The sequence below is a fragment of the Cyprinodon tularosa genome, unplaced genomic scaffold (assembly GCF_016077235.1).
Source record: "Cyprinodon tularosa strain WSP-4 unplaced genomic scaffold, ASM1607723v1 ctg26, whole genome shotgun sequence".
Classification (NCBI taxonomy): domain Eukaryota; kingdom Metazoa; phylum Chordata; class Actinopteri; order Cyprinodontiformes; family Cyprinodontidae; genus Cyprinodon; species Cyprinodon tularosa.
Window position 1 is genome coordinate 1459260 of NW_024038961.1, and position 21991 is coordinate 1481250.

Consider the following 21991-nt stretch of genomic DNA (forward strand, 5'->3'; position numbering starts at 1 on the left):
AACTTCACAGACCAAATGTTGTCATTCAAGACCACAGTTTCAGCATTTAACTACAATTTGTGTTTCATCTAATTAAAGGAAAGCTGTTTTAGTTTCCTATGCGCACATTATTTTAATTTACATTAGACTAGGTAACCTAAGTCTATTACTCTAATAAGGTCAAATTTATCTACCCTCATTTCTGCCTGGAGGCCTCCTAAATGTGACCGCTCATCGTGGATAAACCATCCATCCAAGTTTACCAATTATCCAGTCACAGTAGTCTCCATCGGGAAACCCTACCTTCTCTAAAAGATAGTAAAAACCTGGGTTGACCCCAAGGAAATCCCACACTCGACCAATCTGAGCAAGAAAAACCTTGTTTTGAATCTGACAATTATACCAACTAATTAAAGAACCTTTAAGCCAGTCAGGTTCTTAGTCTTTCTATATCAAAGCAAAAGTGGCATAAAACTTGATCTTGGTGGGTCTGGAGCAAAATGTTTCCATGTTTTTATCAAAACAAAATCATAATAAATCAAACATATAAATCACAATAAGGTAAAACAAAGAATTATCCTGGCCCGAGTTAAAGGCAAATGATGAACATCCCTGATGATAATGAATTCTTTCAGTGTCTCTATTACTCATCAATCTAATTAATCAATCAGAGTCTCGTATGGCCTCCTCCACAGCCCCTTTGGTCTATGCTTTCTGATGGCAGATAGATGCTGAATCCACGTGGTGGTACTCATGGAGTGTTCTCATCCCAGTTCATCAATCCATTCCTCCAGGATCCTCTGGCACACAAGAGAGTGCAATTAATGTTCTTATCAGAATAAGCAGTGTCTTTAATGAGTAATTCATTATTTACTCAAAACCTAAGTGCCGTCACAACCAGATATTCTCATCCACAATTACTTTCACTTTATCCCTAATGTCATCATTAAATTCATTACATTTAAATGATCTGTAGAACGAATGTTTATTCAACAGATTATTTCAGAGTCGATTAAAAAACATTAAACATATCTTATGTTTCAATGCCTGGCAGTTGAAAGTTATTTATAACAGAATGTATTCAGCCTGAACATCCTATGGGTGTTTCAGCTCATTATTTTATGCATATAAGTTCAAATTACAGCAACTAATATAATCTCATTCAAGGAACCTGTAGATATGAAGAAAGCATTTAACCCTGTTTTACACATTGTAACATTTAATTAATGGACAACAGCTAGAAAAAATTTAAAACAATTTTTTACATCACAGCACGTTGAGTTTTAGCTTCGTCTAAACTTATAATTGCATTTTTAGTTCATTCTTATCCTCTCCCCATTGAAAGTGATTAAAGTTATTCAATCTCTTAGAATAGCCAGCTTGACGCGGATTCCCCCCTTAAAATTCCTTCGTCAGACTTAGTAGCTTTGAATGTTAGTGTACGAGAGAACATCATACCCATGTGGACCCTTGTGCATCCTACGAGTCCTAAACCATGTGTGTGGGTGTGTTAGTGAGTGAATGTAGGTGTGTGGGTGATCTTGTTTTACCTACAATGTGAGGGAAGTATTTCGTAAAATATCCTACATGCGAGGACTTACAGGTACATATGGGGGAATTCAACTGGTCCCTATATGGTAAAGTTCTGTTCTTTGAGTTGGGGTTAGGTTTAGGACTAAGGTGTGAATTCAGTTTAGGTTAGGAATTGGTACATCTTGGTAATGTTTAGGGTTAGGGTAAGGGTATGGGTTAGGCCATATAAAATGAATGCAAGTCAATTAAATGTTCCCATATGTCTTAAAAACAAAGCTGTGTGTGTGTGTGTGTGTGTGTGTGTGTGTGTGTGTGTGTGTGTGTGTGTGTGTGTGTGTGTGTGTGTGTGTGAATCGGTGTGAGTGGATCTATATGTGGGAAACTGGTCATGAGCCATCCTGCTAGTGGTCTTGGAAGAGAAAGTATCCTCTCCAACATGCAAAACATGCAAAACAGTTCAATATTAGGACAGCTTTGAACCATAAGAGTCTTGGGGCCCAGGTGTCCCCACACCCCCTGAGGGATAAGTCTTTACCAGTGTCATCAACAGTATCACATAGAGGCAGAAGGAAATAGAGCATCAAGAAAGGTATTCAAGAGGAAATTTCATATTTAATTGTTCATCTGCTCAGAGAACAGAATTGTACTCTGAGTTGTTTCTACGTTCCCAAACTTTGGCAATTCACAGTTCCTGAAAATGCTGAATTCGACTGAACCTCCTCTATGCAAAGTGTCCAGCTATAGTCCATTGAAAATATTCTCCATAAAAAAAGTGTTCCGATGAAAAAAAACAAACAAAAACAGTTTTAACATCAGAACCAGTCAATAGTTTGTTGTCATATCTGGACTCTGATCAGATCCAAAAATGTGCAGGAAATAGAATAACCTCCCACATGTGTTAAATCCAATAAACTACCGTATTAAAGCTGAAGTCTGTAAGTTTTTAAAAATCACTTTTTTGTCATATTGGCTAAAACTGTCCCTATGCCCAGACAGCAGTACATGTGATATGTAACCTGTAAAAAACTGCTTCAATTGGTCCCGCCTACTGCCTGTATTGCAATCTGGAAAGAATATTTAGGGACAAGACAAAACAACTAATCACAGCCAGAGGAGCGTCTGATGGAGTGTCAATCACAGCTCACACACGCTGAATCCCGCCCCCTCCCTCTTACCGCTGAACCTGCCGCTGCCGCCCGGCTGCCGCAGTCAGGAGGACGCGTATTGAAGTCATGGCGGAGCGACAGCCACCAGCGAAAGAGAAACTGCCCTTATTGCCCCTGCCGACAACTGCTTACACGGCAAACTTTGGTATAACCAGCATCTTATATCTAGCTGTTTGGAGGTGAGTGTTATCGCTCTTACTGGTTCACACTCCATGCCGCGTACGCTGCTTGTACGCTTCTGGTCGCATGCGGTAGCCGCGCAGATGCTGTGAGAGGGGTGGAGCTTGGAGGTGGGGCATGAGTGAAGCAGAGAGGGTGGGGAAGTGGCGTGAAACCTGTTTTTCTTAAAATTTTCAGTCGAAGTCTGCTCTCTTCTCAATGTAACAGACTGCAGCTTTAAGTGTGCATGTTCCATCTAATGTATTGAATGCAGCTGCAGGTGAAGATTATTTTTAGGCCCTAGAGGCCCTTTTTGTTATTTTTGAAAGTAGGCAGACAGGAACTAGTATCATGGTCACTGTCATATAGCGGCCACCCTGTTGGTCACTCTGGTCAATATAAATCAGACAACAAAACACATTTTTTTAAATAACATATTTGATAACTAAGCAAGACAAATGGAGAAGTTCAAAAAAAAAATGGCGAGAAAGAAAAATTTATTCTCAGTATACTACACGTTTTCACGTTTCATATTTTTAGCACCCTGGGTGACGCTTTTGCTGTGAGAATTTGTTGTTGCTTCCCTGAACTTTTCATGTAAAAATAGTATACTTGAAGTTTCCATGCTTCCAATACTTGAGTATAACTTATCTATGTTTTATTCTTATATATAACCGATGAAGAATCTGGTGCAACTTTAACTCTACTGTGATACATCCTCAGTGTCCCTCACACCCCCACCATGGGCTGTTCTCCATGCTGCCCTCTGGAGAGAGACTTTGCAGCATTTGCTGCATGACTTGCAAATTCTGGTACACCTTTTTCCTCACTGCTATCAGACTCTAATCAAGACTCTGCATTACACTTGTAAACATCATATTTGCACTATCAGCATGTCAGATTTTTTCATAATCTATTTAAATAGAACACAACTCAATGTTCTTCTGAATTTTGCACCCTATTTATTTATTTTCACCGCACTGAATCTTTCCATATCAATGCCTTTTGCACCATGTCTATAAACTGGTTTTCCTTTTCTCCTTCACTGTTTACATTCTGATCAATAGACCTTTTTCACGACAACCGGAAGCTGCGTCTGAAAGGGCTGGAGCACTTCCTGTTTTACTCTGAAAAATGTCTCTCCTCCGGTGCTTTTCGTCATCCTTACTTAGTTTGCCAACACTTTCTTTCGCGGATGTGGAGGAAATCGCTGCGGCAAATTCCCCCACCAACAAATCTGTGAAAGGATACAAGTTCTTCCACGAAGAATATATCCACAGCTATCAAGGTAAGAAAAGACGTAGCTTAGCGAGCTAACCGCTAGCTGCAAGATATGAGCTACACAAACATCGTAATAAAGCCTAACTTAGTATCTAAATTATGTGGAATATTGGAGACGGACATAGTTTAAACTTTTCAGTTATATTTTGACATTCTGAAATTTGTTTGCCACTACAGTTTGTGAAAAACAGCATGCTAGAATGTTATGTTAGTTCTGAGATTCTAGATGATGCTTGATGTTGAAACTATGCTTTATTTCTGCATGCCTGTAGTGTCAAATATTGTCGAGGGACAGGTAGTTGTCAGAGCTAGATGTTTCAGATCCATGAAGAAAAATGAGGAACCGCACAAGCTGCAGGTTTGAAACAGTCAGAAAGCCGGTTGGCTCTTGTTCGTTGGTTCGAGTTCCTGTTCATGTTTGACGGCTGAAGAACTTTCACGTACGACTTCTGGACTACTTAGAGCTTATTCTAACATGTTCCTGTTCAGTTGTTACTATTTGTTTTATGTTTCTGTTGCGGTTGCAACATAATCTGTGGGAATGCATGATAGGACAGATATGGCTCTTTTCTTGCCCCACATAAACAACCAGGTACAGAACAAAAACAACTGCGCCGAGACTGAGCCATTTTCTTAGACTTTTATGCTAACGCTATAGCCACCGGAAGTTGTCAAACCCCACATCCGCTTTAAAACCCGGAAGTGTGAAAAAGATCTATTCTGCACTTAATGGAAATGTTCTAAAGTGAAATGTTCATTTCACTGCTAAGCTGCTCATTCGCTGTTGAAAAGCTGTATGCGTCGACATTTCATTTTGTATATACTCTGTGAATAGAACATGACAGTAAAGTTTGTCTAATTATAAGTCTGATTTATAATACAGAGACTAAAGTATGTGTTCTTCAGTTGGAATTTGACGTCATTAATGTCAAAGGTGGAGGAAGTGCAAATTAACACCATCTGAAACGTTGGGAAAACACCAAGGACAACGTTACACATTGATCAGCTCTGCAGTTAATCTTTATTGTCATGTTTTTATGTGTAACAATATCTATTTATTGCAGCATAATAGATTTACTGGATTAACTGCTTTGACCTAGATAGTTGGAAACTGGGTCAATTACAACAAAAAAGTTAATTCACTTAAAAAAAATACTTTATTAATCCCAAAGGAAAATAAATGTTGCAACTTAATGGCTTTTTTTTTCATAAAAGTTGTTGAATATGTTAATGGCTTTAGGCAGGTAGGATCTTCTGTAGCAATCTTTCTTGCAACACAGAAGCCTTTGACTGAAGACACTAGGATGGATGCTCACTGTTGTCGATAACGTTTGTATCTTTATGAAGAATTCTTCTTTGTAACATCATCCCAAGAGGTTGTACAGGAGTTCGTAGAACAGATCCAACCTTCTTTATCAGCTTGGGCAAAACACTTCACCCACATTGCTGACTGATGATAGTCAGAGGGCCCAGAAGTGTCTATGTACGACAGCGATCATGTGTCAATGAGCCCTACTGCAGCTGTGGCTTCAATTTTTCTGTTGCTAAGGACAAAGACGAGATGCACAAACAAAGGGCTTTGGCTTTGAGCATTGATCATCATTCCATTTAAAGTTCGGATGTATGTTGGTGTATCCGCAGTGTTCATCTCCACCAACATTGTTGGGCTCTTTTTCAGCCCAATTAAAAAATGTATATTTGGACCCATCAGACCACATCCAAGCTCCTTCTTTGTGAACATCGGTAAGTCCAATCCAGGTTAATTCCTGAGTGGGGCTGAAGTTCTTGATCAGGTAATTGACAAAATTATGTTCCTCTTGGCTGTGGATGGATACCAAGTTGGCCCCCTCCGACACACAGTGGAGCTCTGCTTCACCCCAGGTCATGCGAGAGGAAACATACTTGTAGCAGCGGTAATTGAAGCTGTACCAGAACATGGGACAGCCGCCACGCAGAAGCTTTTGTTCCTGTCCATGTGAGGGAGTGACAGCAGGCAGAGTCAAAGCAAACAGGAAGAGGAGCCGCATCATCGTGTAGTCTTGAAGAGTCTTAGGCTGGGAGGTTTAAATGGCTAGTTGGAATTTGTCTGGTGCGGTAGATGGTAGACTGCTAAACTATATATCCAACAAAAGAGGAGTCTCCCTTAACTGAGAGTATGTGATTGGTTAGTGCATCTTGAAACATTAACAGACAGTATCTGCATAGAATCAATATAATTGTAGGGTATTTCCTGTTTATTCCCCAGGAAAAATCTGGATTAGGTTTATTAAATAATTTCTGTTTATCTAACTGACTGTTATGATTTTATCTAAAGATCTGACCCATATGCAGAAAACCAAACAGAGAGACCAGGAAAAAGTTTAACAGGTTTTATTGTGAGTATGTAGTGAGGAGTCCAGAGCTGCTCTGAATACTGTCGAACCGGGCCTAAAAAGTGAAGGGGAAGGTTCTGCGGTTAGTTCAGGCTCAGTGGGAAATTTGTGTCTTTGATTTGAAGAAAGAAATAAAGGCAACAGGACTCACATTTCCAGAAAAAGGTGTGTTTTGTTGAATCCAGTCGGTGTGGGTTTTTCCAGTAATATACTTGTTCATTGGAGAGCAGACAGGGTTTAACCAGGTTGAGGTGTTTCCTTGAGGAACGGAGGAGCTTACTGCCACTTAGATTTCTTGCGGTACTTGAACGGTTTCTTGTGGAGAGGAATCCCCTGCTCAGAGAGAAGCCCAAACTGTCCTTGGGGAAAAGTAGATTCAAACCACTAGTTTGAATCTTCAGCTCAGTTTGATGTTCAGAGAATCCTTTAAGGGGGGAGAAGGTCCAAAGACATCCAGTTTGCAGGATGACTTCCCACCAAGAGGCAAAGACAAAAACAACAAGATTAAGACTCAGGTGACAAAACTCAGTTTGACTCAGCAAAACTCAGCTTGGCTAGAGTACCCAAAACTGGCAAACACTCTAGCGACGAGGTAGTGGCAGTCAGCAGCTAAGAGTCCTCCGGTAATGAGGCAACCATCCGCAGGTGTGTTAGGAGGCCAACGAGAACCAGGCGCCACCTGGTGGTGAAGGGAAAACAAATAAAAGCACAACCCACACGAACTGGATTCCTAACACTGACAATATGATAAAGCCACTGAAACATGTGACTTAATGTGTCTACATTTCTTCTACCTAAAAAGTAATAATTGGTTAAAGGGATCATAGACTTATCAATTTAAACTAATTCACTGATCTTAAAAAACAATTTACAGTGAATACAGAGATTCCAAAAAAGTTAGAAAAGCAATCCACTCAACTTTGTTTCCAAGCTTGAAGACGTGTGCTTCCCGTCCAGGAAGCTTTTTAAATTCAAAATGTCAGAAAAAATGGCGTTGAGTTCGAGGCTTTAGTGAGTGGACCAAACACAAAGCCTTGTTTTGGCTTAGAAAACAAGCATACTGAACCGGATTAACGGGTCCGTCCCTTAAGAAAGGCTCCGCTCCGGTCCGGCCAGGTCAAGATACGCTATAGCAATCACACCAAACAGGAAAAAGAACGGCGAGAAGATCCGGTTTGTCAAATTAAAATATAGTAAAAACAGATCGGTAACTACAAATTAGAGCATCATTTTTCTATATTTTAAAAAGCTAATTAATTAATTATTTAATTATTTTATCAGTTGTAACACTGAAACTGTGCGTCAGATTTCATCTTCATATCCAGTTTTGAATCCTTATCCAACCAGGGTTTACATTAGCATTCAGGGGACAGCATTTCCCCATTGTTGCTTTAACGCTTTGTTGCTGTCCATTCACTTCACACTAGTAGCAGCTGCAGCTTTCACCCCTACAGTATATTTTCAAAAACATCAGGAAAAATGTGCTGCTTTGACGCCTCCACGGTTGCCTCCATGCTGCTGTGGCTTCCATGCTGCATTTTGTTTTGATGACGCACGCGGCGGTAGGCCACGACACTGGTAGCTGGTGTTGCCAGATTGGGTGTATTTCCCGCTACATATTAAGGCCTGTTTACGGTGTGATTTAGCCGGGGTTTCGCCTGGAGGGCTCTATATAAATTTGGCAACCTGTTGAACGAAGTTGAACTGAGAGAGCGTGCCGTTCACAGACACCAGAAACAAACAACTGAAAAACAAACAAAACAAATCTTAAAAAATAGCACTATTTGAACATGAATTTTGCCCTCCTTTCCTTCTGCCCTGCAAATTTCTCAATTACATTCTTGTTAAAGTCAGTCATCTCTGAGACTAGTCTTTTCTCCATGGACAACATGGCCAATGCATTCAGCCTGTCCTGAGTCATTGAGTTTCTCAGAAAAGTCTTGATTCTTTTCAGAGTTGAAAAGCACCTTTCAGCTTCTGCTGTGGTCATGGGTGTGGTGATGAGGATCTTCAAGAGCGTGACAGTTTCTGAAAAGACTTCTTCTAGATTGTTTTCCATAAACAGCTGGAATAGGCCCACAGCACCACAACAGGCTTTGAACTCTTCCTTGCTGTAGATGAGAGTAAGCTCTGTCTTCAGCTTACCTCGATTGAGCACTGGATAGGCTTTTAAGGTGTTGCTCAGTGCATACATAGACACTAGGTGGTGCTAAAGTACTAAGAAGTTTGCCCTTTATCAAAGAAAATGCCCTTTTGAAACTCGTTTTTTTTTATTGACTGAATTCTGACAATAAAAAAAAAAGATTAAAGTCAGAAACGTTTTCTGTTGTATAGGTTTTGTTAGGCAACATAAATTAACACATTTTGGTCACTTTATTGTCTTAATTGTATATTGATTTAATAATTGCAGCACAATGCCAAGAAAGGAGGGTTAATCATATTGAAAAATCTTAAAAGCTGTTCACATTTTATTTTTAAGTGGTTTTTGCAGCAGGTATTAAAATAGCTATTATTTTGTAGGCTACCATAAGTCATATCCACGTGACAAGACTTCCCTAATAGCCCATTATTTAAACTAATGTGGCATATTTGTTAAAGCTATTATTATTACCGTATTATTATTATTATTATTATTATTATCATTATTATTGTCATGATGGTTATTATTAATATATTGTAGCCAGTCACAGCAGGGAAGCTCTATACCATCAACATCTACCAGGACAGGAGATGAGGAAGAGTTCAGGGAAGACACAGAGACAGAAAAAGACCAGGATGAGGGAGAGCAGATGGATGAGGGAAAACGGGGAGATGAGCCAGATGAAAGAAGAAGAAAGATGAGCTTTAGTCTGTTCTGTTGGTGGTGTGACTTTTTTTCATTGAAAACTCACGTTTAGAGAATGTTACAAATAAAAGTCAAATTTCATTCAACATGCATGTATTTTTTTTTATAATTAAGTGTTCCACGTGCGCTAAAAAGTGCCCCGCCCCCCCTCCTGAGCACCTGCCCCCCAAAATGTCTGTGCACGCCTCTGTAAATAACAGTACTATAAACCATTGTAACAGTGATTTTCCACAACAACTCACCTCTGCAGCAATCCTTTCATGGTCTTCTACACTGAGTATCCTGTTTTTTTCTTCAAGTGAACGTTTTGTAAAAGCATTTTTTTGTAAACCACTCCACTTTGCAAACGTAAACGTGAATCGACCTAACGAACTGCAGCTGCTGCTGCGCTAATGAGTCAAATCGGGGATTGTCCAATCCCACAATGTTTAAAAAAAAAATTAGCCAGTACTGACACTCTACTAGTAATGACACAACAGAATGGGTGTGTCCGGGACGCAGAGCGCTGCGCCCTGCTGAAAACCTTAAATAACCAATTAAAAGTCAGCCTCAGATCACCTGCTTGCCACAAGTTGATGCGCCTACATACACTCTCATTAGAACGGCGCCCTGCAGGATAGGAAGTGTGTACAATGTGAGCAATTAAATAGAATTATGTATTTACTATTTTAATAAATTTAACATTTCTATTCGACACACAGTAGGAATAAATATATTTCTAAGTATTTTGCAGTTCAGAAATCATTTATTATCCAAACAATTTAAAGGGGGCGGCGCCCAAGCGCCCCCTACTGGCCAGCCGCCACTGCTTGCAACACAGAAGCCTTTGACTGAAGACACTAGGATGGATGCTCACTGTTGTCGATAACATTTTTAACTTTATGAAGAATTCTTCTTTGTGAAATTATCTCAAGAGGTTCTACTAGAGTTCATAGAACAGATCCAACCTTCTTTATCAGCTTGGGCAAAACACTTCACCCACATTGCTGACTGATGATAGTCAGAGGGCCCAGTGGCGTCTATGTACGACAGCGTTCATGTGTCAGTGAGCCCTACTGCAGCTGTGGCTTCAATGTAGTTTGCCACCATCAATATGTGTGTGAATGTCTGAATGTAGTGAGAATGCTTTGGTCAGGTCCCCTGACTTGAAAAAGTTGTATATAAGTACAGGCCATTTACCATGCTTTTACCACAGCAGATGATGACATAATAGATGACACTCTGCACAAGAACTTATAGAACATATGCACCATCTTGCTGCAAAAAGTGAAGAACCTGAGCTTCTCAAAGTATAATCATCTCTGTCCAGCCTTTCAGATGACTTCACAGTAGTGTCCTCAGTTGTGTTGTCCAGGTGAATGCCAAGGTGTTTATACTCCTTCAACACCTCCACTTCTTCTACCATAATGTTAACAATGTTCAACTTGCTCCTGTTTCACATCCAGTATCAGTTGACCGGTTCCAATCAATGCCATAAAGTGATTCACCAGCTCCCTGTAGTCAGCTTCTCTATCTCTAATGCACATGATTGCAGAGGCATCAGTGCATTACTGCAGATGAGAGGACTCTGCCTTCCACTAGAAGTCAGAAGTGTACAGAGTAAATATAAATGTTGAGAGTACCAGAAGCAGGAACAGACTTGTTTTAGGGCATATAGCACATCCTCACCTTTTGGCTGCCAAGAGGGCACTTTAGCATCCATCTTGGCTCCTCAGAGGATGGTTTTGATGTGCATTTTATGATGTTCTAACCTGTTTCTAAAATTATTCCAATATTTATGCCTATTTAAGCAAAACAATCTCCTCATTCCCCTTAACTGGGCCTTTGAATTATCATGCCTGCCCACTGACAACCTCATTGTCACTATCTACAAGCAGGGCAAAAGTAAATGACTCCTCAGTTTTGTTACCAAGAAAAAGCAATCAAACAGTTCATCAATTAGTCAATAGTTAATCATTGCATTCACAAAAATTAGTAACGTTAGTAGAATTTCATAAATCATGTAAAGAAAGTAAGGACCAGATGAACAGGGAAAAGATAAGTGTTAGTAATGATTAGAGATGCAAATTAATCAGTTTGTGCTTAGGCAGTTTCCAAACGGCATTATATACACTGATAAAGATAAGAAAAGGAGGCTGAAAACCCAGGGTCAAGTCACATCGGAATTGTTTTTAACTCTCCAGCCTCGCTTATAAAAGTTTGACCCTAGTGCCCTAGCTCGCCGCATGCCGAGACAACCTGCTCCTCAGTTTTTAACTGCATTTAGACACTGGACACATGAAACAACAACAGTTCGCAATCACCTCTGGGGGGCGGGCCGCGGAGTGTGTGTGTGTGTGTGTGTGTGTGGGGGGGGGGGGGGGGGGCGGGTAGGTGGCCATGCTGTCTGCGCGGCCCCGCTCCTGACATGGCTTAGCACTGCCTCTCAGTTTTAACCGCAAACAACACACATTTTACACATAGCCATGAGCGGGGGGGTGAGGAAAACGGGATCCTTTGATGCCCTGGCCTCCCGGGCGCTGCTGGGGGGAGGGTGGTGGCTGTTCAGCGGGCTCAGGGTCACGGCTGGCTATGCTGCGGGGGGTCGGCTGGACCCAGGGGGCGCCTGTTCTGCTGCGCCTGGGGATGGGGGGCGGTGGTTGGGGTGGCGGGGGGCGGCGGGGGCTTGGGGCTCGCGGAATGATGTTTAGGGGTTCCTGTATAGACGCACCAAGGTACTGTGTGAGTGTATCCTTTTTTTTTTTTTTTTCCTCTCTCTCTCTCTCTTTCTCTATTTCTCTCTCTCTCCATCACTCTTTTTGTTTTTTTTTTTCCTTTATCTCTCTCTGTTCCACTTTCTATCATTGCCTCTTTCAGTTTCGTTTTGTCAAGCCCAGCGATATGATGTAAAATGTTGCTATAAAAATGTGTAATTAAAGAAACAAAATTAATTAATAAAATAATAAATAGGTTCTCAAGGGGAACCCCCAAGCTCCCCTTGGCAAAGCAAAATCTGTTCAACACAATAAAGCAACCAGACTACCATTCTGCTTACTATGATGCTGGACAGGACACACAAAAAAAAAAAAAAAGTTTGACCCAGCTAATCTGTTGAGCTCTTGAGTTTATCTTAACCATTTGCTTAAGAACTGGTATCACCCATAGCTTGGTCACACATCTTCAATGATAATTATCCTAGCAAAAGAGAAAAAAGAAGACACTGCAGGATGAGTTGATGAATGGAAAATGCTTGGTGACGTGATTGTTGAAAAACCTTGAAACTCATTTGTGGCTCCGAAATACAATATCATCACTCAAGTGATGATATTCATCCTGTTTTGATATTGTTTTTATATCAAATTTTTGCAAATGGAATACTTTTTTTAGATTATTTTTAGGCCCTAGAGGCCCTTTGTGTTATTTTTGAAAGTAGGCAGACAGCAACTAGCAGTGTTGGGAAAGTTCTCTTTCTACGTGAACTAGTTCAAAGTTCAGTTCACACATTTTAAAATGAACTAGTTCTGTTCATAGTTCATAATTAAAAATTTTGAACTAAGTTCACAGTTCCAAAAAATGAACTAGTTCATAGTTCTTTTTTTTTTCTTTCATATATTGCTCAATTATACCATAGCCTACTGTAGAACCACAGACAGCAATTATTTTATCAGTTGTAACACTGAAACTGTGCATCAGATTTCATCTTCATATCCAGTTTTGAATCCTTATCCAAGCAGGATTTACATTTCCTTATTGTTGCTTTAATGCTTTGTTGCTGTCCATTCACTTCACACTAGTAGCAGCTGCAGCTTTCATTCCTACAGTATATTCTCAAAAACATCAGGAAACATGTGCTGCTTGAATGGTCGTTTTTATGAGGAATTATTAAAAGAAAAACAGGAAGGTAGTCTTTAAGATGCAAATGTTTTTTTTTATTTTTTATTATTTTTTCCATTTGAAATTCCATTTCAGTACATACTAAAAAGGAATACTGGAATCCTGGAAAATTATACCAGGCAGGTTTACATGAATAGTAAAACCCTCAAGAACATTTTACTAACACAAACTGAGGGACCAGGCTGAGGTAGGAATTTAAGGTTACTGAAGTGCAGATTTTTTTTACTGAAAGCCGGCGGGCAAAGTTTGCAGAGAAATGTAAGATTGTTGCCATCATCCTCACCGACCACCTGGTCATAAAACTGTTTTAAGTGATCATACTGCTGCTTTGTCGCCTCCATGCTGCTGTGGCTTCCACGCTGCATTTTGTTTTGATGACGCACGGGGCGGTAGGCTTTGACACTGGTAGCTGGTGTTGCCAGATTGGGTGTTTTCCCCGCTACATATTAAGGCCTGTTTACGGTGTGATTTAGCCGGGGTTTCGCCTGGAGGACTCTATAGAAATCTGGCAACCTATTGAACAGAGTTGAACTGAGAGAGCGTGCCGTTCACAGACACCAGAATGAACGAGTTCACAATAACGTTCATCAGGCAGTAATACAGTACGTTCAGTTCACGTTCGCCCAAAATATGAACGAGTTCATGAACTTTCGTTCAATGAACGCGTTCAGGCACAACACTGGCAACTAGTATCATGGTCACTGTCGTATAGCTGCCATCCTGTAGGTCACGCTGGTCAAGATCACTCAGTCAACAGGACACTTTTTTTTTTTTTTTTTTATAACATGACTGATAACTTAGCAAGACAAATGGAGAAGTCCCGCAAAAAAGGGCAAGAAAGAAAAATGCATTCTACGCATACTACACGTTTTCACGTTTCATATTTTTAGCACCCTGGGTGATGTGTTTGCTGTGAGTAGTGAAATTTGTTGTTGCTTCCCTGAACTTTTCATGTAAAAATAGTATACTTGAATTTTCCATGCTTCCAATACTTGAGTATAACTTATCTATGTTTTATTCTTATATATAACCAAGGAAGAATCTGGTGCAACTTTAACTCTACTGTGATACATCCTCAGTGTCCCTCACACCCCCACCATGGGCCGTTCTCCCTACTGCCCTCTGGAGAGAGGCTTTGCAGCATTTGCTGCATGACTTGCAAATTCTGGTACACCTTTTTCCTCACTGCTATCAGACTCTAATCAAGACTCTTCATTACACTTGTAAACATCATATTTGCACTATCAACATGTCAGATTTTTTCATAATCTATTTAAATAGAACACAACTCAATGTTCTTCTGAATTTTGCACCATATTTATTTATTTTCACTGCACTGAACCTTTCCATAACAATGCCTTTTGCACCATGTCTATAAACTGGTTTTCCTTTTCTCCTTCCCTGTTTACATTCTGATCACTTCTGCACTTAATGGAAATGTTCTAAATTGAAATGTTAATTTCACTGCTAAGCTGCTCATTCGCTGTTGAAAAGCTGTATGCATCGAAATTTCATTTTGTATATACTCTGTGAATAGAACATGACAGTAAAGATTGTGTAATTCTAAGTCTGATTTATAATACGGATACTAACGTATGTGTTCGTCAGTAGGAATTTGAAGTTATTAATCTCAAAGGTGGAGGAAGTGCAAATGAACACCATCTGGAACGTTGGGAAAACACCAAGGACAACGTTACACATTGATCAGCTCTGCAGTATTGTCATGTTTTTATGTGTAACAATATCTATTTATTACAGCATAATAAATTTACTGGTTTAACTGCTTTGACCTAGATAGTTGGAAACTGGGTCAATTACAAAAAAAAAAATCATTCACTTAAAAAAAAAAAACTTTATTAATCCCAAAGCAAAAATAAATGTTAATACTCCATGGCTTTTTTTCCCCATAAAAGTTGTTGAATATGTTAATGGCTGTAGGCAGGTAGGATCTTCTGTAGCAGTAATGAGAAACCCGGCAGAGTTAAACAGGTGAGTGGAATGAGCAATCAAGCCAGCCACCAGTGCCAGGATCATGACAAAGGAAGGTAGCTGTAATAAAACCTTTACTTAAGAACCCCATGACCAAGAGGCGAAGAGCACCCACTGATGGGACTTGGAGGCTAGGAGCACCTGCTGATGGGACTTGGAGGCGAGGAGCGCCCACAGCTGTTTTGACAGAAATTATTCTAAAGCTAAAATCTTTCTTCCCTCCTTCCACTGGCCCTGTCCCTCCTTAATTTTTATGGAGGCTTGGGACACTATAAGCCTGGTTGTTGGTGAGATAACTAACAGCAGTCTGTCTTTTGCAACTGTGCCTTCTTTCTGTAAAAAAGAAGCTGTTGAACCACTGATAAAAAAATAGTTTTGATGCCATGATTCTTTCTAATTATTGACCAATTTCCTGTCATTAAGTGGGACAGATGGACCCAGTATACAAGGTGAGACAGTAAAGTTCAAAACATTTATTAGATGAAAACAAACAAAACTAAAGTGGAGCTGCTAGGATCTGCGGCTCGTGGATGCTGCAGAAGGGGGGCGGGGCACCGCCCCAATCTTAGACACTCTGGTGGGAGTAACACAGGTAAGTGACCACAATCATCTGAAAGAAGATGATGATCTCAGTGAGTCACTTACCTGGTTCAACAGTCCAGTCCATCTCCCTGGAAAGGGGCGCAATCCAGCCGCTGGACTGAAGACAGACACGGCATGCGTTACTCAGAGTGTCCCCGGTGCAGCAGTCCCAGAGGACTTGCAGGATCAGACAGAACAGGCAGGATCCAGGGTTCCAGGCATCCTAGAGCTCCGAGGCAAGTTCAGAGTCCAGAAGCGTGACCAAGCGGCAGAGATGGGCAGTAACGAAGTACAAATACTTCGTTACTGTACTCAAGTAGATTTTTCTGATATTTTTACTTTACTTCACTACTTATTTTTATGGCGGCTTTTTACTTCTACTCCTTACATTTTTACACAAATATCTGTACTTTCTACTCCTAACATTTTAAGAAATTGGCTCGTTACTTTAGTTTTGAATAATTTCAATGGATTTACCGTTATTATTTTTCACGCCATCAATACCAAATTCAATCTTATTGGATGGGAATCTATGTTGCATTTGACGCACCACTACAAGATGAATCGACAGATTCGGCGGTATTCATTCGCGGCAAATCTTTGCAGCTTAATGGCGGTGGCGTTATCATAGTAGTATGGACGACGAGATGATTGAAAATGAACACAACAGAGATCTAGTCCTATTCGCAGACATCCATTTAAAATGTAGGCAACGGCATGAAAAAAGTGGTTTCTACTTTTACTTTTATACTTTAAGTAAATTTACAAGCCTGTACTTTGTTACTTTTGCTTGAGTAAAGAAGTTTTATCAGTACTTCCACTTTTACCAGAGTATTTTTTAACACAAGTATTTGTACTTTTACTCAAGTACAGAAAGTGAGTACTTTTGCCATCTCTGCCAAACGGACACGCACAGGAGCAGACAGGATCAGGTGCAGACGGGCAGGCTCAGTCGAACGGGGTAGCCGAGACAGGACATGGAACCAGAACTTCAGCAGGACCTTTAAACTGATCTCCAGCTTGGAGCCAGGCTTACTGGAATAAGAATTGATCCTCCCCGTGTATAGAGGCAAAAACCCAAAGGACTCAGCAGGGGAGGAACAGTGGACAAGCAGGAGACGAGACAGACACAAAAACCCTCTTTCCACTGGCCGCCAGGATCCAGGACATGAACCATGGCATAAACTTAACAGACAGACTGAATGAACAGAAAACAAAATGATCTGGCCATGATAGCTGGAACTGAGCCCAATAGTAGGGAAACTGGCAGGTGGATGAGATGAATGATAATTAGGAGCTGGAAAGAGTGACGCATGATGTCTATGCAAACTATTGTCAAATTTATTTGCCAATTGCTTAAAACAGCCACTGCCCCCTGACCTCCTTACTGGACTGGCTGGGTGACGTCAAGGACTTGTTATGAAAAAAAATTCTGAAACTAAGTGATGTGATGGTGTTTGGCAGTGCGATCTCTGACTTGGGACGATTTTGCACGTTCCAAAATAACCAGCCTTAGTGTCACCATGGACAGTGATTTTAAACTGGACAGACAAACAGCGTTTATATCATCTCCTTCTTTTATCCAAGAGCCAACAAGCTCTCTCTCGTCTGCAGTTAGTCCAAAACGCAGTGGCTCATCTTTTAACAGGGACAAGAGAGCATCAACACATTACACTAATTCTTGTGTCTCGGCATCGGCTCCCAGTTCATCTTAGAATTCATTTTAGGATTTTATTGTTTGTGTTTAGAGCTTTGAATTGTATGGCTCCTCAATACATTACCCTGCTTAAGATGAGGCTTACGTTACATTGCCCCTTCATAGACAAACAGCCTCCACAGTGGAGTGTTTTAACTCTCGTCTTAAGACCCACTTTTACATTTTGGCTTCTAACACCACATAATAGTGTGGTCCTCTGTGTCCTTCATTTTACACTCTTCTTGCTTTTTTGTGTGTGTGTTGGGTTTTTTGTTTGTTTTTGTGTATAGCATATTGGAAAAATTTTTGTTATTAATTGTGCTATATAAATAATGTGGCTGTGGTAAAAGAAATCTTGTTCATAGGTTGCTACTGTGCCTTGTATTTACGTTTTACATCTTTTATTTAATTTAAGTGTAACTTTAATTGTGTTTTACAAGTGATCAATGATCACCATTCCAACTTGAAAAAAATGAAGATTTATTTTGATATTTTCTATGTGGTCTGAGCTGTTCTGATATTTGTTGTTTTTATAAAAATATGCAATGACAACAATTTTATAAAACAACGCACAGTATGCACATGCTATATCTAGAAAGCAAAACCTGACATAAGACATTTTAACCTAAATCAACACATATGATAGTTTTGATCCACCAATGCTTGGATGTAAACAGGCATGTACCAGCTCAAAACCCTGTTCAGCCACAAATTTGACCTTTTCATTGTGTAAGTTTTTATCTATTTTGTAAGAGACTCGAAAACCATGGTAAACGAGCCATGGCAAACATGCACACAAGTTCATTTCACTGGCATACTCTTATGAGGAGTAGTATGAACAGGGGTCCAAAACAGCTCATTATATTTTTTTCTCCTAATAATTATTGAGCATGGGTTCAAAGATAATTTCATGAGGATATGTAAAATACTAGGTTATGGCTCCTTTAGCTATTAAATGAAACAATAGGCTTATTACATGATATGTGTGCTGGCTTATCTTTATTGGCCACTGTGTACTTTACAAAATATATGGCTCTCTGGACTTTTGAGTCCTTATAGTGGAACAAGAAAAGATAAAGCTACTATGTGTATCATTAACAGGAACAAAGCATACAAATTACTGTAAAATAGACCATGAAACACGGAACAGTTGCATTGTTCCATAACTTCTTTTTTAATAGGATTAAAACAGAAATAATGTTGCTGCTTGTTTAGTTTTGTGTGAAAATTCAAATGTGTTACCTGCATTTAAGCAGCCTTGCACTGGACTGGCAGCCTCTCCCAGGTGTCTCCTTAAAGACTGCTCAAGAGAGACACTAACGCCTACAAGATCCTGAAAAGAAAGTTGTATTTAAAGATGGATATAGGGGTTTAACATGTTTTTATATGTTTTTAAATAAGCTGCTACTTTTTAACAGATATACAAGAACTGCTCTTTTCTGTACAGAAGAACATGTTAAGTAAGTAGAACATTTACCAATCAGATCACACCCACACTGTAGACGCCCTTTCCAAGGGATATAAAAGAAAGAAGCTTTTCATATGTCTGTACATATGCCTCTTTAAAATCTATCACTCCAGAAGAATTCAGCACCAGCAAGAATTGAGAAACTCTCCAACGTAATGACATCACTTTCCAAGATGATGCTGTTCCTTTTCTTGCTTGCTCTGACCCTGGCTGCTGAACCCTCCTCAGGCGGACAGGAACTGAAGTTGGTGCGCGCTGGCTGTCCCATGTTCTGGTTCGGTTTCAAGGGCCGCTGTTACAAGTACTTTGGCTCAAGGGTGACGTGGGGTGAAGCAGAGCTCCTATGTGTATCAGAGGGGGCCAACCTGGTGTCCATCCACAGTCTGGAGGAACACAATTTTGTCAACTTTCTGGTAAAGAACTTTGATCCTACTCAGCAACGGGCCTGGATTGGACTCACTGATATTCATCGAGAGGGCGGTTGGATATGGTCTGATGGGTCTAAATATAATTTCTCCTTTTGGAATCAGGGACAGCCTGATAACGGCAGTGGAAGTGAGCACTGTGGACACACCAATCATGGAGACCAATTTTACTGGAATGATGTTTCATGCTCAGTAACATATGCTTTTGTCTGTGAATCTCGTACAGTTTGTGCTTAGTCTTGAAAAGCATCAAAACTAGAAATATTAAATCTGAAATAAAGGCAAATATCTAGAAATGTCACTGCTGCTTTTAATGTCTGTATAGCTTGTCTGCACTTTAACATGACCATCAATGTTAAATGAATCATTGTGTTTATGTGATTTTTTTTTCTAAATGCCGAAATTAAAATTCTGTATTTCTGTGTTTTTTTGTCCAATACATCATTGGAGAAATATGGAGAATATTACACTGACTCAGATGTAACTTATTCTATTCATTTAAACATTAAGAAATAAGGATTACATATTGTCATGCTTAAAGATTTAAGTGTTTCACCTGAGTTCTTTCTTTGGACAATACATTTTTCAATGAAGTTCATCCCTCCATCTTCTCCCACTTATTCCGTCAGGGTAACAGTGGGGCCAATGCTCTCCGGTCTCTCATGGTCTTGGTTCTGTTGTACTTTACTTTGCTCCTTGTTTTCTAGTTTTATTGGTTTAATTCCAGTTTTGTTGTAATTTCTACATTTATGTTAGTTCTCATGTTTTTCTGTTGTCCTCTGTTGCCCTCGTGTGTGTGTGTGTGTGTGTGTGTTCCTTTCCCCTCGGCTCCTTCGTTGTCTCCTCTCACACCTGCTCCTTTGTCTGCTCGTTAGCCCTCCCTTTGTCTCTGTCAGCTATATATGCTCTCCCTCTGCTCTCACTCTTTGTTGGTTCCTTGTTGTTGCTGGTCCTGTCGTCGCCGTTGTCCTCTCAACTCGTCTCTCCCTGGCTCCTTGTGCACGTTTCCCTTGATGTCTCAGTGGTTCTGGTCTGAGTTACATTTTAGTTGGATTTTTGGATTTTGCCTCTGTTATTAGTGTTTTCATTAAAACTACAAGAATTTACCTCAGCCTCTGCATTTTGGGTCCTCTTAACTACAACCAAGACGTGACACCGGCAGTGTATGAGTGAAAGGCGGGGTACACCCCTGACAAGTAGCCAGTCTGTTGTAGGAAAACGAGACACACAAACACACACCAGAGAAGTCAAGTAACGAAGTACAAATACTTAAAGGAAATAATTAAAGGAAGCTGTTTTAGTTTCCTATGTGCACATTATTTTAATTTACATTAGACTAGGTAACCTAAGTCTATAACTCTAATAATTTCAAATTCATCTACTCTCATTTCTGCCTGGAGGCCTCCTAAATGTGACCGCTCATCATGGATAAACCATCCATCCAAGTTTACCACTTATTCAGTCACAGTAGTCTCCACAGGAAAACCCTACCTTCTCTAAAACGTAGTAAAAACCAGGGGTGACCCCAGGGAAATCCCACTCTCGGCCAATCTGAGCAAGAAAAACCCTGTTTTTAATCTGGCCATTATCATGACCAACTAATTAAAGAACCTTTTAGCCAATCAGGTTCTTAGTCTCTCTATAATCAAAGCAAAAGTGGCATAAAACTTGATCTTGGTGGGTCTGGACCAAAATGTTTCCATGTTTTTCATCAAAACAAAATCATAATAAATCAAACATATAAATCACAATTAGGTAAAATCAAGAATTATCGAGTTAAAGGCAAATGTTGAACATCCCTGATGATGATGAATTCTTTCAGTGTCTTTATCACTCATCAATCTAATTAATCAATCAGAGTCTCGTATGGCCTCCTCCACAGCCCCTTCGGTCTCCATGCTGTCCAAAGGCAGATAGATGCTGAATCCACGTGGTGGTTCTCATGGACTGTTCTCATCACAGTTCAGCAATCCATTCCTCCAGGATCCTCTGGCACACAAGAGAGTGCAATTAATGTTCTTATCAGAATAAGCAGTGTCTTTAATGAGTAATACGTTTTTTACTCAAAACCTAAGTGCCATCACAACCAGATATTCTTATCCACAATTGCTTTCACTTTATCCCTTAAATTATTAAATTCATTACATTTAAATTATCTGTAGACTGTGTGTTTATTCAGCATATTGTTTCAGAGTTGATAAAAAAAAAACATAAAACATAACCTACCTTTCAATGCCTGGCAGTTGAAAGTTATCTAAAACAGAATGTATTCTGCCTGAACATCTTATGGATGTTTAAGCTAATTATTTTGTGAACATAAACTCAAATTACAGCAACTAATATAATCTCATTCAAGGAACATGTAGATATGAAGAAAGCATTTAACCCTGTTTTACACACTGTAACATTTAATTCATGGACAACCAAAAGAAAAAATGTTAAACTATTTTTTACATCACAGCATGTTAAGTTTTAGCTTTGTCTAAACTTATGACTTCATTTTTATTTCATTCTTATCCTCTCTCCATTGAAAGTGATTAAAGTTATTTAATCTGTAAGAATTTTACTCTACCTTGCACTAGAAGTCAGAACTGTAGAGAGTAAATATAAATGGTGAGAGCAC

General features: G+C 39.8%; 2 protein-coding genes across 2 annotated transcripts; one reads left to right on the forward strand and one right to left on the reverse strand.

Annotated features, from left to right (window-relative positions):
* Window positions 1-5657: 5657 nt before the first annotated feature.
* On the reverse strand, window positions 5658-6210 carry LOC119785850 (galactose-specific lectin nattectin-like). The gene has a single exon (XM_038288691.1). It carries the CDS (start codon window positions 6146-6148, stop codon window positions 5663-5665), a length of 486 nt encoding a protein of 161 aa, XP_038144619.1. The 5' UTR covers window positions 6149-6210; the 3' UTR covers window positions 5658-5662.
* Window positions 6211-19028: 12818 nt separating this feature from the next.
* Window positions 19029-19966, forward strand: LOC119785849 (galactose-specific lectin nattectin-like). Its single transcript, XM_038288690.1, has one exon. It carries the CDS (start codon window positions 19099-19101, stop codon window positions 19603-19605), a length of 507 nt encoding a protein of 168 aa, XP_038144618.1. The 5' UTR covers window positions 19029-19098; the 3' UTR covers window positions 19606-19966.
* Window positions 19967-21991: the final 2025 nt, after the last annotated feature.

What these genes read in the sequence shown, in the direction of transcription:
- LOC119785849 (XM_038288690.1), top strand. Translation starts at nt 19,099, where the DNA reads ATGACATCACTTTCCAAGATGATGCTGTTCCTTTTCTTGCTTGCTCTG.
- LOC119785850 (XM_038288691.1), bottom strand. Translation starts at nt 6,148, where the DNA reads ATGATGCGGCTCCTCTTCCTGTTTGCTTTGACTCTGCCTGCTGTCACT.